At 39.2% G+C, this 16,774-nt stretch overlaps 1 protein-coding gene across 1 annotated transcript; it reads left to right on the top strand.

The window, feature by feature from the left end:
- The first annotated feature begins 2,946 nt into the window (after positions 1-2,946).
- Positions 2,947-7,576, top strand: LOC126991805 (uncharacterized). Its single transcript, XM_050850478.1, has 4 exons — positions 2,947-3,168; positions 3,727-4,110; positions 6,124-6,341; positions 7,259-7,576. The coding sequence occupies exons 1-4, from the start codon at positions 3,081-3,083 to the stop codon at positions 7,574-7,576; spliced, it is 1,008 nt and encodes a 335-aa protein (XP_050706435.1). The 5' UTR covers positions 2,947-3,080.
- The last annotated feature ends 9,198 nt before the right edge of the window (positions 7,577-16,774 follow it).

Here is a 16,774-nt window from a genome sequence, read left to right as displayed (position 1 = left end):
CTTACACTACTAAAAGTTGGAAAGCTTTTAAGCAACACAATTAGCGATGCCACAATAAGTTGGTAGCATCAGTGATGAACATATGGCAGCTACTGGTGGTGAAGAATCTGTTATTGGAGATGTTCTTGGTATACCCAGTGATGAAACAAATACTCTCTTTGAAAATTTTGCATTTTTAAAGAATGCTGAATATGCATTGAAATTAGAAACACAACACATAATTCCAAAGAGTGCTGTTAATGATATCATTGCACACACATCACTATTAGTGTCTCATTATGTGACCCAAGCAGTTAATAAGGTAGTCACTACTTCTGGAATAAAATTGGGAAGTGAGGTTTTGGAGTCTATTAAACATGTTGATTTCAGCAATATAAGTACAGACCATAATAGACATAAATATTACCAAACTCACTGCAAGTTGATATTACCTGAAGAAGTTTTAGTTGGGGAAAGTAAAACAGTCAATGGAGAAACAAGAGAAATAAAGAAGCTTGGATATTATGTACCATTCAAGGAGAGCATTCAGGCTCTCTTACAATTGCCAGAGGTATTAAGAGCAGTGCAAACATCCCATTACTCACAAAATGATATGATGCATGATATATGTGATGGAACATTTATTAGGGAGCATACAGTATTTCAGCAGAATGTAAATGCATTGCAAATAATATTAAATCATGATGACATGGAGATAGTGAATCCTCTTGGCACTCATGTAAAAAAGCACAAGCTCTCCATGTTTTACTACAGCTTAGCAAATATTCCACCTCAATTTCGATCAAAGCTGTCATCTATTCAGCTCGTAGCTATAGCCAAAAGCAGGGATATTAGAAAATTTGGAGTTAAGACTCTTCTTCAGGATTTTTTAAATACTTTGAATGACATGCAGCAAAAAGGAATAGAAATAGAAATAAATGGTTCTAAGCAAACTGTATATGGGGCTTTGGTAATGGTTCCATGTGATACTCTTGCTGCACAATGGCTGGGAGGTTTCAAAGAAGGAGTTGCTTTTGCTGTCAAGCCTTGCAGAACTTGTGAAGTCACTAAAGTTGACTTGAAGAGAAAATTTAGCCATGTAGAATGTGAGGAACGCCAGTTTGTAGAACATAGTGAGAGAACAGCTGCTTTGAAGACTTTGAGTAAGGCATCCATGGAATATTGGAGTAAAATGTGGGGAATTAAAGAAGCTAGTGCTCTAAGTAATATAAAATATTTTCCATTAAGTCAATGCCTTGTCCATGACCCAATGCATGTGTTAACAGAAGGCATTGTCCCTTATGAAATGGCATTAATGCTGTATAGTTTTGTGTATTGCAAGAATTATTTCAGCTTGGCCTATCTGAATGCTCAGATGGAAAACTTTGCATTTTCATACCTAGATTCAAGTCATAAACCTGAGAAAATAGACCAGAAGCAACTAGCTACTGATAAGAAAATAAAGCAAACTTCAGCATCAATCTTGACCCTGTGTTATGCTTTACCATTCTTAATTGGACATAAAGTAAAGAGAGATGATGAGATGTGGAAGAATTTTGTACGGCTTTCACAAATAACAATGCTAGCTACGTCACCACTTGCTGATCTAAACACTGTCGGACAGCTAGACCAGCTGATTAGCAGTCACCATTACAAATTTCAAGAAATTTTTCCATCTGAGACAATTACTCCTAAATTTCATTACTGCCTTCATATACCTGAGCAAATTAAGAGATTTGGCCCAGGTAGGAATCAGTGGTGCCTTCGGTTTGAAGGGAAGCATGGTTTTTTTAAACAAAAGAAGTGGCATTGTTTCAAAAATATATCAAAGTCCATGTCAGAGTACCACCAGAAATATATGTGTTACAGAATGCTTTGCTCTAATCCTCTTTTGGAAGTTGGCAATGAGAATTTCCTCTATGCTGGGGATATAGTTAAAGAAGGTACTGAAGTAGACATTTCAGTAAAATTCCCAGATATCAAGGGACAATGTATAAGCTTATTCCTAGAACACAATTTGGAAGTAGTTGAGCCTCTTTTGGCTTACATGTCACCAGCAGTGAGTATCAAGGGTCATACATATAAACCTGGAGTAGCATTACTACTGAGTTGGGAAAATCTGGTTCCAGTCTTTGGTCTTTTGTGCCATAACTTAGTGTATGATCAGATGAAATTCTTTGTAGTTGACAAGCTATCAAATTGTGGCTATGATGACCATTACAATTCATATGTAGTGACACCAACTGGAAGGCTAAGAGTTTTGAGCTATTGCAGTATAGTGAATAATTGGCCTCTACCTGTTCATTATGTAAATAATGAAATGTATGTAACAAACAGATACTGTCATTTTGTTGAACATGTATAATTTAAAGCAGTTGTATTGGAGTAGGTGATGGGGCTATTAGTGTTTCAGTATTCAGTGCAAGCTGGCCACTCTTAATATTGATCCCATTATGTATTTATGTTTCCAAGCTGACACAAGTTTAAAAGATAAAAGCTGATTTTGAATGCTGTGCCTTGCTGTGATGTGCATTATATATTCATATATATATATATATATATATATATATATATATATATATATATATATATATATATATATATATATATATATATATATATATATATATATATATATATATATATATATATATATATATATATATATATATATATATATATATATATATATATATATATATATATATATATATATATATATATATATATATATATATATATATATATATATATATATATATATATATATATATATATATATATATATATATATATATATATATATATATATATATATATATATATATATATATATATATATATATATATATATATATATATATATATATATATATATATATATATATACATACATACATACATATATATACACACACACAAGATAAGCATGGTTGCCAATGTGTTGGTTAACCCTACAATATTTTGTCACAAAAAAGATATCTACCTATATGTTAGTAAGCACATTTTTTTAAAGAGTGTGTAGCATTATATGATTGCAGCCCTTCATTTTTGCTTTATATTCAGTACCTGTATTATTATCTCTTTGTTACATTTATAGCATGCCAGTGTTTCGAATATGGAGCAGTAATCGTAAAACAAGGAAGACGGTTGCATGTGAGACAGATATAGACAGTCTTTTGCAAAAAGGTAAGCAGTCAAAATTGCTGTATATGCAGTACGATACTGCACATTTGAACCCTGTTACTGGTACCTCAGAATTCATGAATTTAGTCTTTTTGTCATGATCCTTTCTCAGAATTATGAACCGATTCTTTGTACCTTCGTTAATTTAATGATTATGTCGAACAATACTAAGTTTCTATTTTTTTAAAATTTATTTATTCTTTTTTTTTTTTTTAACCTGAAACATTTGCAGATTTTCTCACAGAATTTATTAGAAGCTGTGGTGTATGAGATTGTACAGTAGCCCTAATATTTATTTTCCAAATGTGAATGAAACATGAACTAATACAAGTAGGTCTAAATTGGAAAAAGCAGGTGCATCTTGTAGAGCATAATTTTTAATGTATAATAACCATGATTACCTCTTTATCAGTATTGTCTACATGTTTATTTTACTACAATTTACCTTTAAAATGACTTTATATCAAGATTCTACTTCTAGTCATAGGTGACCTTCCAAATTATTAGTACTGTAGCTATATGAAGAGTTAAATGAAGTTAATATGTTTCTAACTATTGCAGCAAAGGATAAACTTTGTGTTGTCTCAAGATCGGCCCGCCTTGTGTTGGAGGCTTGTGGAAGCCTCATAGAAGACAATGAAGTGTTAGAAGAAGTGAAAAATGAAGTTTTACTCCTGTTAACTGATGATGAAGAGTATTCACCATCCAGCAGCAAGTTACTCGTACATGGTGGTACTGCACACCAAGAACAATACACATCAACTGCTAGTACCAGTACTTCTGCTCCACAGCAAGGTGAACAGGACACACCAATTGCCACTAGTTCTGCTGCACACCAAGGAGACACACTGGCAGACATAAGCAACAATTCAGCTTCTTCGGTTGAAGCTCCTGCAGGTGACAGTCCAGATGCCACACCTCAACGGCCATCTACTTTAATAGCAGGTACATTTAACTCTTCATTTTCTGATTGTTGCCTGCATAGGCTATATAGGGTTATTTTGATAACCATAGTGTGCTAACTGTAGGCTTAAAGATTTCTTTATGCTCTATACATTATATATATCTGTGTGTGTGTGGGGGGGTTTGCGTGCGCGTGCGTGCATGCGTGCGTGCATGCGCGGGTGAGCGTGCGTGCGTGCGTGCATGCGTGCGTGCATGCGCGGGTGAGCGTGCGTGCGTGCGTGCGTGCGCGGGTGAGCGTGGGTGCGTGCGTGTGTGCGTATGTGTGTGTGTGTGTGGTTCCCAAACTGGGGGCCATAAACCATGGGGTATATATATATCTATATATATATATATATATATATATATATATCTAGATATATATATATATATATATATATATATATATATATATTATATATAAATATTAAATATAAATATATATATATATATGTATATATATATATGTATATATATATATATATATATATATATATATATATATATATATATATATATATATATATATATATATATATGTGTGTGGGTGTGGGGGGGGTACCAAACTGGGGGCCATGGCTCCCCTGGGGGGGGCATATAAAATAAAGTAGGGGGCCATAATCTGAGGCTATGCAGATAAAGCTACAAGAGTTTATTGGGTGAGCAGCAAGTAGAGGAAACTTATAGGTTCATTGCAGGTGTTCAACATAAGTTTCTAGGTATTAGAAAATTGAAAACTGTATAAGAATGTACTTTTACTGGGGTACTGGTGTATCTGCTGCAGGCTCAACCAGTTGCACTTCAACGTCCCATCAGACAAAGAGACACTCGGATTTTTTTATAGCAGTGGACAAGTCTCCTGACTCTCAGCAGCCCAACACCTCACAGCCTTTGTCTCCAGCCTTCAGTCCATATTCATCTTCCTTAGTCCACTCCCCGGCCCCTTCACACATTCCCTCCACAGTTCCTACCACTGGCCCATCAAACCCTCCTCACCCTTCATCCCCTACTGCTGGACCCTCACATGCTCCTCATCCCTCGTCCCCACGACAGGAACAGCAACTCCTAGATTTCATTGCTTCCCTCCCCACTCACCCGATTCTACTGTCATCTTAGCACCATCCCCCTACAGTTCATTCAGTGATCAGACCCTATCCCTTCCCCCTTCACCTCCTACCTCCCCTACACAAAATTTTGAAGAGGAGTCAGATTGACCATTAAGTGATGGAATACCACAACGTAAGTTGCAGTTTTAGTTTATGACCCTAGTTGTGAATTATAGTAATTAGATTGGTGATGCACTGGTGCCTATAACAAAGGTAACTTTGGACAAACCAATTTTGGAAGGGTGGAAAGTATTTATATATTCTGTTCCTGCCCCTCACTTACCATTACAGTTGCCAGATTTGTTTGCATTCATTCTTCACACCCTCACCAACTCCCATGTTCCCTTCCCATACTCCCTTCAAATCCTTTCAGAACAGCTTCTTATGCTCCATTTCTCACTCAAGTTGCTCCCAAGATCCTCATCCCACTATTCAGTTCTCCATTTCCACAAATAATTTTCTTTTCTGCCTTTCCAAGTTCTCATTCCCTCTGCTTCCCAGCTGCTCCCTGTATGCTCTCTTCCCTTCAACCACTTTTCTCACCCAGTCCACCCACCATGCTGTCCTCTTCAGACCTCTACCTCACCTCTTTACCCCAAACATATCTACACATGCTGGATTCTTCCTTAAACACCATACTCACCTACTGTATCCATTCATTCCAAATCATACTTGCCTAGTTTTCTCTACACCACTCTCCAGAACTTACATCTTTACCTACTCCTGTAACTTCTCCACCTCTTAGTGGTCCAACAGACCACATCCAATACATCTATATACCTTTGCATCTTTCACAGACCTCCTCATTCATTCATCCGCACAGATATAATCTACAGTGCTTTGTGCTCTTCCCTCCCTCCATTTTCCACCCTACTCACTCCATACTCCATACCAGTACAATATTTCACAGATCCACCTCTGCCTGAACTGTCAGGGGCGACGAAAGCGATGCTACTAGAGCCTACCTGTTCCCGAAAAGTGTGGCTACAGCTGATTGAAGAGACAAAAAATTATTATCTAAAGTTTTATCCCTTGATTGAATCAAATCCTATGGGGACATACAAAGCAATTGGAATGAAGATGGTGTCTGCTTATCCATCCATCAAGCGTGAAGGCTTGTTTCCATGGGTAAGCTCTGTTGTGTTTTCAGTCTTGCCTTAATGGTATATGTACATGTAGATATTTACTGGATCTCACCAGTATGCTTATTGAATATCATGGACCTCTTTAGCCAGAATGTGATAGTAGTATGCTACCATTTATTATCAATAGGCATTTGTATGCTTATGTAATGAACAGGGATCTTGCCCAGGTCAATTTTTTCTTAAGCAGAACTTGTCTCTAATACTATAATATAGAAATTGGCTTAAAACATCCCTGATATGCTCTAACTATAGCTGAAGCCTTATGCAAAGATTGTAAGTGGAGAAGTATCTATAGAGAAAGTACAAAAGTTGTATGCTCCTGTTATGGATGTGGAGAAAGCCTATGATAAAACTGACCAGGAAGGCATGAGTTACTTGAGAGGTGCACGTGAAATAACATGGAGGGACAGAAGGATGAATGTGGAAGTACGTAAGGAATATGGTGTGGGATTGAATGTACTGGAGAGTGTGAAAACGAACACCTTGAGGTGGTTCGGGCATGTGAAATGTATGTAGAGCAAGAGAGAGTTACTAGGAGGGTATACAATGGTGAGGTGCTGGGGCAGCAAGGGAGAGGTATACCGAGAGTGAGATGGAGAGATGTTGAGAGGTATATGAATAAGAGTGGGGTTGAGTGAAAGGAAAGGTGCCTGTTGACAGGGAATAGGAGTGCATGGAGGTGACTCATCTGTGGCCACCTCTACAGATTGAAGCATCTGGTAATCAATAGATAGATAATCTTGTAGGTTTGAGGTGCCAAATAAAGTGCTAAATCCATATTAATAATTTAAATTTTAGACTTAAATGTGAGGTCAATACTGTATAGGCCTATATCTTCTAAACGCAAGACTAGATACTGTATAGGCCTATATCCTTTAAATGTTTTTGTTTCGATTCCAGAGTCAGTTTACTAGGGCCCTCAGTCAGAGCATTCGAACTGAGCGTTATAAACAGAAGAGAAAGAGCATGCCTCATGTACAACATGCTCATCCAGCCCCCAAAAGATTTGCTTTGGGTAGGAAGCAGTTTACCACTATAGAGAATCAAGAACGTGAGCTGACCGAAGACGAATTCGTGAGGCACACCAAAGAACTTTGCCAGGAAATGAAAAAGAAAAATCTTAACACTGAGCATATAAATATGCTTTTAACTGCTACAATGGTGAACCGACAAAGTGGATATCAACACTTCCTGGTGGACTCATCTCACCAATATTGATGAAGTTCCCTTGCTTCTGGAAGAGCAGTTTTGTAAGTATTTTTTTTTCTAATGATGTAGTTTTATGTTGCATATGTATTTGAAACCCACACTGCATTATGTGTCTTTAATGTATACATCACTGTATTTAGCTACATATACCCCGCTTTAGAAGGAGAATGTGCTATCAAAGGATGCAATATACAGTGGGAGGCCTAAAATATTTCAGATTTTTTATGCAGTATTATGTGATTAGATGAAAACTAATAGGATCTGCTTTTAACTGAGGTAGTTTTACTAGGTTCTAGACAAAACAATTTTTTGAATTTGGGAACCTTCATGTTATGCATGTGTGAAGGGAGTAATTATACTGTATGCACATTCTGAAGTAGATCTTGACAATTTTATTTTGGCTTACAGATCAAAACTGAGATGGAAAGACTTCTCAAGGATACCATTGAAAGCTGGAAGACTAAATTGAACAAGATATGTGACACACTGATTAAGAAGGTTCCCAAGACTGACCATCATGTAAGTAATTTTACTTGCTTTCTATTTTTCTTCACATACCTATACCAAATGTTTTATCTATTCATTTGCTACATCCCCCATTGATCTATTACTTAATGAAGCATCTTTACACTGAACATTCATATTCATATCTCATAATGAACTTACTTTTCCCTACTGTAATTAGAGCAGACATGGGGCGATTACTTATGTTTTGTAATCAATAATGATTACTTTATATTTTCACAATTACGATTACAATTACAGTATAATTGTTTTAATCGATTACAATTACATGATGTATTAACCATGATTACAATCGCAATTACAGGGGGGATTGGAAGGTAAACATATTTCTGCGAGTCGCGACTCGTCCAGTTTTCATAGAGTAACATTCAAATAATCGTTTGATTGCACCTTGTAGGAATGCATACCTTATATTGTTTGTGTAGCTACTCTTCATTCACTATAATTTATAGTTCATAAGGTGCATATAATAGACTCCTAACCTTTGGCAAGTTGGGAGGTCCACTGTATTACTACCCTGGAAACACAATGACGTCACCCTGGCGTCACGGTGACGTTGCCTTTTGGTCACGTTTTTGTCGTCGGACGACGTCACTTTGACGTCATCTTGTAGACTCCCAGCGACATCAATACGACGTCGCACGGCGACGTCGCCAGATGACCTTTGAATGACCAAAAGATGACCTAGGAATGACCTGGATGCAACCCAAATATGACCCATGGGGTGACCTCTGGGTGCCCTAGGGGTGTCTATAGTGCAAGCATCACGCAGTATGGGATAAACTTCACCAAAATACTTTGGAAATACTTCTTCCATCATAAAACAAATCACTTTATTCTGCAGTCAAATGCAAATTATACTTTGAGAAATCTGGCAGCCTGAGTCCATAGACTTTGCAACCAACTGAACACATGACTGTGTTCGGTTAACGACTCAAGGCTGGAGGCTGCAGAACGCTTAGCCTAAGACCTTAATATTATTTCCGATTGGGGCAAGAAGAACCTGGTGTCCTTCAACGCCTCAAAAACACAGTTTCTCCACCTATCCACTCGGCACAATCTTCCAAACAACTATCCCCTATTCTTTGACAACACCCAGCTATCACCTTCCTCAACACTAAACATCCTCAGTCTATCCTTAACTCAAAATCTCAACTGGAAACTTCATATCTCATCTCTTACTAAATCAGCTTCCTCGTGGCTGGGCGTTCTGTACCGTCTCCGCCAGTTCTTCTCCCCTGCACAGTTGCTGTCCATATACAGAGGCCTTGTCCGCCCTCGTATGGAGTATGCATCTCATGTGGGGGGGGGCTCCACTCACACAGCTCTTCTGGACAGAGTGGAGGCTAAGGCTCTTCGTCTCATCAGCTCTCCTCCTCATACTGATAGTCTTCTACCTCTTAAATTCCGCCGCAATGTTGCCTCTCTTTCTATCTTCTATCGATATTTCCACGCTGACTGCTCTTCTGAACTTGCTAACTGCATGCCTCCCCCCCTCCCGCGGCCCCGCTGCACTCGACTTTCTACTCATGCTCATCCATATACTGTCCAAACCCCTTATGCAAGGGTTAACCAGCATCTTCACTCTATCATCCCTCACGCTGGTAAACTCTGGAACAATCTTCCTTCATCTGTATTTCCTCCTGCCTACGACTTGAATTCTTTCAAGAGGAGGGTATCAGGACACCTCTCCTCCCGAAACTGACCTATCTTTCGGCCACCTCTTTGGATTCTTTTTAGGAGCAGCGAGTAGCGGGCTTTTTTTTATTAATGTTTACTTTTTTGTGCCCTTGAACTGTCTCCTTTGCTGTAAAATATATATATATATATATATATATATATATATAGAGAGAGAGAGAGAGAGAGAGAGAGAGAGAGAGAGAGAGAGAGAGAGAGAGAGAGAGAGAGAGAGAGAGAGAGAGAGAGAGAGAGAGAGAGAGAGAGAGAGAGAGAGAGAGAGAGAGAGAGAGAGAGAGAGAGAGAGAGAGAGAGAGAGAGACGAAACCATTCTAGATCAAACGAGAGGATAAGTGCGAAAGTTAAATATCAGAGTCTAAAGTACATTGATAAAGGGAGAGCTCAAATTCAAACATGAGGTAATTGAAACTGATTACAGCTTCTTAAGTAATTATAATTAATTACTCTTACATTTTATTAAGATCATAATCATGATTACTTTTGCAATTACATTAGCATCATTGCCCAGCAAACACATGACCTTAAAATGACGTCACCTCCTGGTCACCTTCTGGTCATATTCCAAGAATGACCATGAACCAATGTCAAGACGACGTTGCAGAGTGATGTTGTCATGGTTTAACCATGAACCAACGTCAAGATGACGGCGCAGAGTGACGTTGCATGACAACCATGAACCAACGTCAAGATGACATATGTATGCCTATTAAGCAACATGTTACCGGGTTATTCATCTGTAAGAGCCCAGGGAGGGGGAGGGGATAAGAGAAGGCCAGAGGAGAAAGACGAAATTATAAACCTTTCCGCCTTTACCATTACCTCTTGCAATTCTATTTAATCAACATTTTCCAATTTTGTTTTCAAATGAAGCTTAGCCCACAGGAAGAGGAAGAGGAAGAGAGTAGCTCCGTTAACGCAAACAAATGCCTCCCAGAATATAGGCAGCCACAACATACTGTGAAAACATAAATACCCTCACCATTATTCCACATGTACACGCCATAAATAAATAAATAAATAAAGTAGACCTATGAAAGTCATTTTAAGCTTTAATTTAGGTACCTTGTTAATTTTAAGCATGTGGAAGATAAGTGCAATTATACTCGACCAATCGGGACGAGCCCTGTCCCGTGTGGCGGGCCGGCCAAGCCGCCAACAGCTGTGTTATCCCTGAGTGCCCTTACAATCTGCCTCGAATTGAAGTAAGTTCATGCCTTAACCCCACTTCCATTAACTCCTTCCACACAGGAGTAGCACATAGAACCATCACACTAGTTTTAAGTACCCACAGCACCACAGAAACATTGCGGGGAGAGGAGATATAAAGCCACATTCCAGGGTTTGTGTTTTGTGTTTTCTAGCAAACCAAAAGAAATATATTTTTCAAGTTCATTGAAATGGCTTGAACCTGGGTACTCTTGGGGCGTGAGGGTGTTGGGGAGAATTACTGGGCATGTATTAACCTGGCTTGTGTTAATTACGTAGGCAATGAGTGATTTGGCTGACTGATCCTGAAGAAGACGTGGTACTGGGGTGGGTGACCCTGGGGATGTTTAGCATATGTGTGTGAGAGAGAGAGAGAGAGAGAGAGAGAGAGAGAGAGAGAGAGAGAGAGAGAGAGAGAGAGAGAGAGAGAGAGAGAGAGAGAGAGAGAGAGAGATTTACATAGATTTACATAGAAAATCAGACCACACAGACCCCATGGTCCAGACTTGGTGGTCTGTCCTTAAACCTAAGTGATTTTACATTAATCAGAAGACTCCAAAACGTTGCATTTCTACTCTAGTTGATATTAAGTTGAAGGAAGTGACGGTCGACCTTATTTTTGAAGGAGTCAATCGTGTTACACTGGACCACTGATGATGGGAGCTTATTCCATTCTCGCACTACAACGTTGGTGAAGAAAAATTTGGTGCAGTCTGAATTTACTTGTCTACATCTGAGTTTTACGCCATTGTTCCTCGTGCGCAAAGTGTCATCGATCATAAACAATGTTGATCTGTCTACATTCGTGAGGAGGGTGTGTGTGTGTGTGTGTGTGTGTGTGTGTGTGTGTAACTTAGCAGGTTGGCCCACACCACTCAGGTTCCAAGTCATGAATACAGGCACACAACCAGCTGGTCAGGCTGTAATGATGCTGTGGTGGTTGTATTTCTGTGCTTGTGATGAAAGGTGTTTTGAACAGTTTGTCCTGTTAATGCATTTGGAGCAGGGGAATACACTTGTGTGACAATGCGTGTTGCCCTGTATGTATTCATAAAGGCTACTGACTGGTACAGCGTGAACTTTGTGCTTGAAGGTGTTGAGTGTGGGGGCTGATACTATGTTTTGGAAAAGGGAATTCTGACTGGTATAATAATGATAATAACTGTAGCAGACTTGAATAAGTCAAGGGCTTTTTGTCCGCTCCTTACGTAAAAAGATTTTTAAAAAGTCAACTATTTAGAACCTAATTTAGTTTATAGACCACGTCATATTTTTTGTGCTTCCACATTTTGTCAAGATAATCTTTAAAGCTATTTAATGTATTAGTACATCACTTTGTGGGGCAGTGAATTCCAGTCATTGGAAGTGATGGGTCTGTTCGCTCCCAGTTATGCAAGCTTCTTATCATGCCCTCGCAATCTCGTTGTCCCAACCTCCGCAAGTAAACATGGCACATCATTCACATCATTCACGTATTTCTATACTTATATCATATCACCCCAGTCTGTGGTATTTCATGCTTGGAATGTCCAGGGTTTTTAGTCGGTCGGCATATTTGGTGTTCTTGAGTGTGAGGACGAGCTTAGTCAGTATTTGAAGAATACTCTCAGATATACGTTTATCCTCCAATTTTGCTGGTTTCATACAATATGGCATATCATTCATTGTAAAACGAATCTGCTTTATTCTCTGATTGAATGCAAAAAATAAATCTTGCTTTGAGAAGAACCTGGTTGCCTGAGCCTGTATACTTCGCAGTTAAGGGGAAGAACCGTGACCGTCTACCACGGCAGAAATAGAACGGTCAGAAAGGAAACTGGAGATAAAGGTACAGAGAGAAGGATAGAAACCGTAGGAGGGTAGTTTAGAAAGCAAAGATTTGTGCCAGACCCTATCAAAAGCTTTTGATATGTCCAGCGCAATAGCAAAAGTTTCACCGAAACCGGTAAGAGAGGATGACCAAGAGTCAGTTAAGAAGGCTAGGAGATCACCAGTAGAACGCCCCTTGCGGAACCCATACTGGCGATCAGATAGAAGGTCAGAAGTGGAAAGGTGCTTTTGAATCTTCCGGTTAAGGATTGATTCAAAAGCTTTAGATAGACAAGAAAGTAAAGCAAGAGGACGGTAGTTTGAGGGATTGGAGCGGTCACCCTTCTTAGGTACAGGCTGTATGAAGGCATACTTCCAGCAAGAAGGAAAGGTAGATGTTGACAGGCAGAGGCGAAAGAGTATATAGGAATACATAGGAAGAACAGACACCAGAAGACCTATCGGTCTATGGAGGTCTACGAGGAGGAGGAAGAGGTGGAGGAGGAGGAGGAGGAGGAATACATAGGATTACATAGGAAGAACAAACACCAGAAGACCTATCGGTCTATGGCGAGGGTGTCTGTTTACTAACACTATTACTAGTAATCTACGTGTGGTAGGACAGGACAGAAGAGATGAAGGCTCCTCCCCACCCACCTCTCCCCCCGGCAACGTGCCGGCAGGAAATAGTTAGAAGAGAACACCATGTACCTTTAAGGAAGAAAGGGACATGGAAATTTTACAGTAAAGAGTGAAATAAGAGGAAATTACTACCCTTAACTTACACTACTGGTAACCTAAGCTATGGGGGAAAATTACTTCATTACATAAGAATAAAAGAACACAGAAACACAAGGAGAATGGAAGAGGACGAGTGGACTACACAGGGCAGCCTCAGGATCCCCCCTAATACTCACGATGGGTGGGGTGTAGTTTCAGGGGCACAGGTGGAGGCTTGATCCTCGTTTTACCGGCGGTACTAGGCACGGCACCAGTAACCTGTCACCTTACTGCACCCACACCTCACTCCACCTGTCATGCGGACATTAACTGTTGCTTTACTCTATTGTTAACTTACGCTACTTGCAATTTAGGTTGCGGGCGAGAATAATATGAATTTAGTTTGACGTCTTGCTGCAATCTGTCTGAAAACATACGAAGAAGGGTCAGTATAATCTTATATCCCTGAAGTACTTATCCAATGAAGACTTGAGGCTATTGATATTCTGTGCGCTAACAACTGACGGTGGGAGTCTATTCCAGTGATCGACGACTCTATTATTGAAAAAACTTTTGCGCATTAATGTGTTACATCGGTTTCCCTTTAACTTCATACCGTTGCTGCGTGTTATTGTGTTGGTGTCTCTCTGAAATAGACTATCTGGGTTAACATTGTCGAATCCATTAAGGATTTTGAACACTTCAATTAGTCCCCTCTTACCCTTCGCTTTTTTAGGGAAAACGTATCTAAACGCTTTAAACGCTCGTCATATGGCAAGTTTCGGAGCTCTGGAATTTGTTTGGTTGCACGTCGCTGTATCCTTTCTAGCAAAACATGATCTTTGATATAGTTCGGTGACTAGAACTGAACGGCGTATTCTAGGTGTGGTCTTACAAATGCTAAATATACTCTCTTCATAAGTTCGGGTGATTTATAATCAAAGTTTCTTGAGATTAGTCCTAACATCATATTGGCTTTTTTACTCGCTGCAGAACATTGATCACTCATTTTAAGAGTGTTACTGATAATGACACCAAGATCCTTTTCTTGTTTTACTTCGCTGAGCTCATGTCTTTGAATCTGATATTTAAAGTTAGGATTTTTTTCACCTATGTGAGAAAAAAATATATATATATATATATATATATATATATATATATATATATATATATATATATATATATATATATATATATATATATATATATATATATATATATATATGTATATATATATATATATATATATATATATATATATATATATATATATATATATATATATATATATATATATATATATATATATATGTTCAGACACCAGCAAAAATACCACCGCCACCACCACCACCACCACCACCAATGCCGGCGCTCCCTGTGAGCTCACCACGCTCAGTGCCTGGAGCCTCTGACCAATGGTGGCCTCAAGATGTGTAAAAGATAAAATCGGGCATGTGGAGATGCTGCTGTTATTATCATCCCCAGAAAAGAGCTCTACAAGTAATGATATCAAACAAATTCTTAAGGAGATTAAGGGATTATACAGAGCAGATTATTTACTTTACATTGCTATAACTCTTGGGGTGAATACATAGAAGAAAATGTGAACAAAGAGGCGGGGGAGGGGGGGGGCGAAAATAGATCCAGCTTAGGGAATCAGAAGCTATAACCGGCACTGACCACCACCACAACCACCACCTCAACAACAACAACAACAACAACAGCAACAACAATAACAACAGCGTCAACAACATGGTCTGATCACAACAAGAACAAGAACAGTCCACTACAGTGACAACAAAATCAAAAACAGGCAAATCTAAACGACATGCACCAACACAAACAGAAAAGAACGATTTGAAATACATCACGATCAAGAGAAACCTCGGCACACACACACACACACACACACACACACACACACACACACACACACACACAATTCCAATGTGGAAACAACAACAAAACAAGAGAGAGAGAGAGAGAGAGAGAGAGAGAGAGAGAGAGAGAGAGAGAGAGAGAGAGAGAGAGAGAGAGAGAGAGAGAGAGAGAGAGAGAGAGAGAGAGAGAGAGTTTTTTTTTTCACTGTTTCTGCCGTAACTGACCACAGTGAAGATTCGTTGTGCTTTACGCCTTCCTTCCCTCACATATAGGTGAACGGAGGGAAAGAAGGTGGGGAAGGAAGGGAGGAGGAAGGGAGGGAAGCAAGAAGGGACTGGTCGATGTATAGATGGAGTTAACGGAGAAACGGGAGGGAGGAATTGAATGACTGAAGAAAGGAGGAAAGGAAACGAGGAAAGGAAGGAGAAAAGGGAGAGGAAGTTAAATACTGAAAACGAGGCTGTTGGAAAGGGAAAGGCGCTAAAGATGTGAAAAGGAATATATGAATGAATGAAGAGAAAGGAGGAAGGGAGACGGAGGAAAAGGAAAGGAGGTAGAAAAAGTAGAGGCGTTTGATATTCACGGCTATTTGGAAGGGAAAATTAATGAATGGAGGCAAGAAATAAGGAAGAGGCAAGGAAAGGAAAGGAGGTGTAAAAGATGAGTATGTTGACGGTAAAGGAGTAATGGAGGTAAGGAGATATGTAGGACGAAAAAGAATGGAAGAAACGACAAGGAGGAAGTCAGATACAGAGGAAGGGAAGTGGCCAGGAAAGGGAAGGAGGGAATAAAGAGGACTGAGGAAGGGAATGATGGATGGAATGACCATAACTGATGGAAGGAAAAAACGGAAGGAAATGGGATGAAGAAAATATGTAAGGAAACGAGAAAAAAAAAGGAAAGATGAAGAAAAGCATAAAACTGAAGGAAGAAAGGAAATGAGGCTGAAATAGAGAAGGAAAGTAACGAAAGATTAAGCAAGGAAAAAAGAAGAAGAAAACTGATAATAAAAGGAAGAAAAATGAAGGAAAGAAGAAAGGAAAAAGGCAGCGATAAATAAATAGATGAATCCATGGATGAAGGAAAAAAAGAAAGAGGAAAGAGGAAAAGGAGCGAGATGGCAAATATAAATGAGAGCAGAAGAAGAAAGGAATGAATAAACAAATGAACGAGTTAACGGAGGAAGGGAGAGAGGGAGGGAGGGAGGGAGGAAAAATCTGGAGAAAAGAATAAAGGGATAGCTGAAAGGCGAAAGGAACAGTGACAAAAAGTAACAGAGGACATGGAAGGAATGGAGAATGAAAATTGGAACGAGAGAAGAAGTGTGAGGAGGAAGAGGAGGGAGGCAGGAAGGGGAGGGAGGGAGGG

The sequence above is a fragment of the Eriocheir sinensis genome, unplaced genomic scaffold, assembly GCF_024679095.1.
Source record: "Eriocheir sinensis breed Jianghai 21 unplaced genomic scaffold, ASM2467909v1 Scaffold343, whole genome shotgun sequence".
NCBI classification, from domain to species: domain Eukaryota; kingdom Metazoa; phylum Arthropoda; class Malacostraca; order Decapoda; family Varunidae; genus Eriocheir; species Eriocheir sinensis.
The sequence above is the reverse complement of the archived record's forward strand: the minus strand, read 5'-3'. Positions and strand labels throughout refer to the sequence as shown.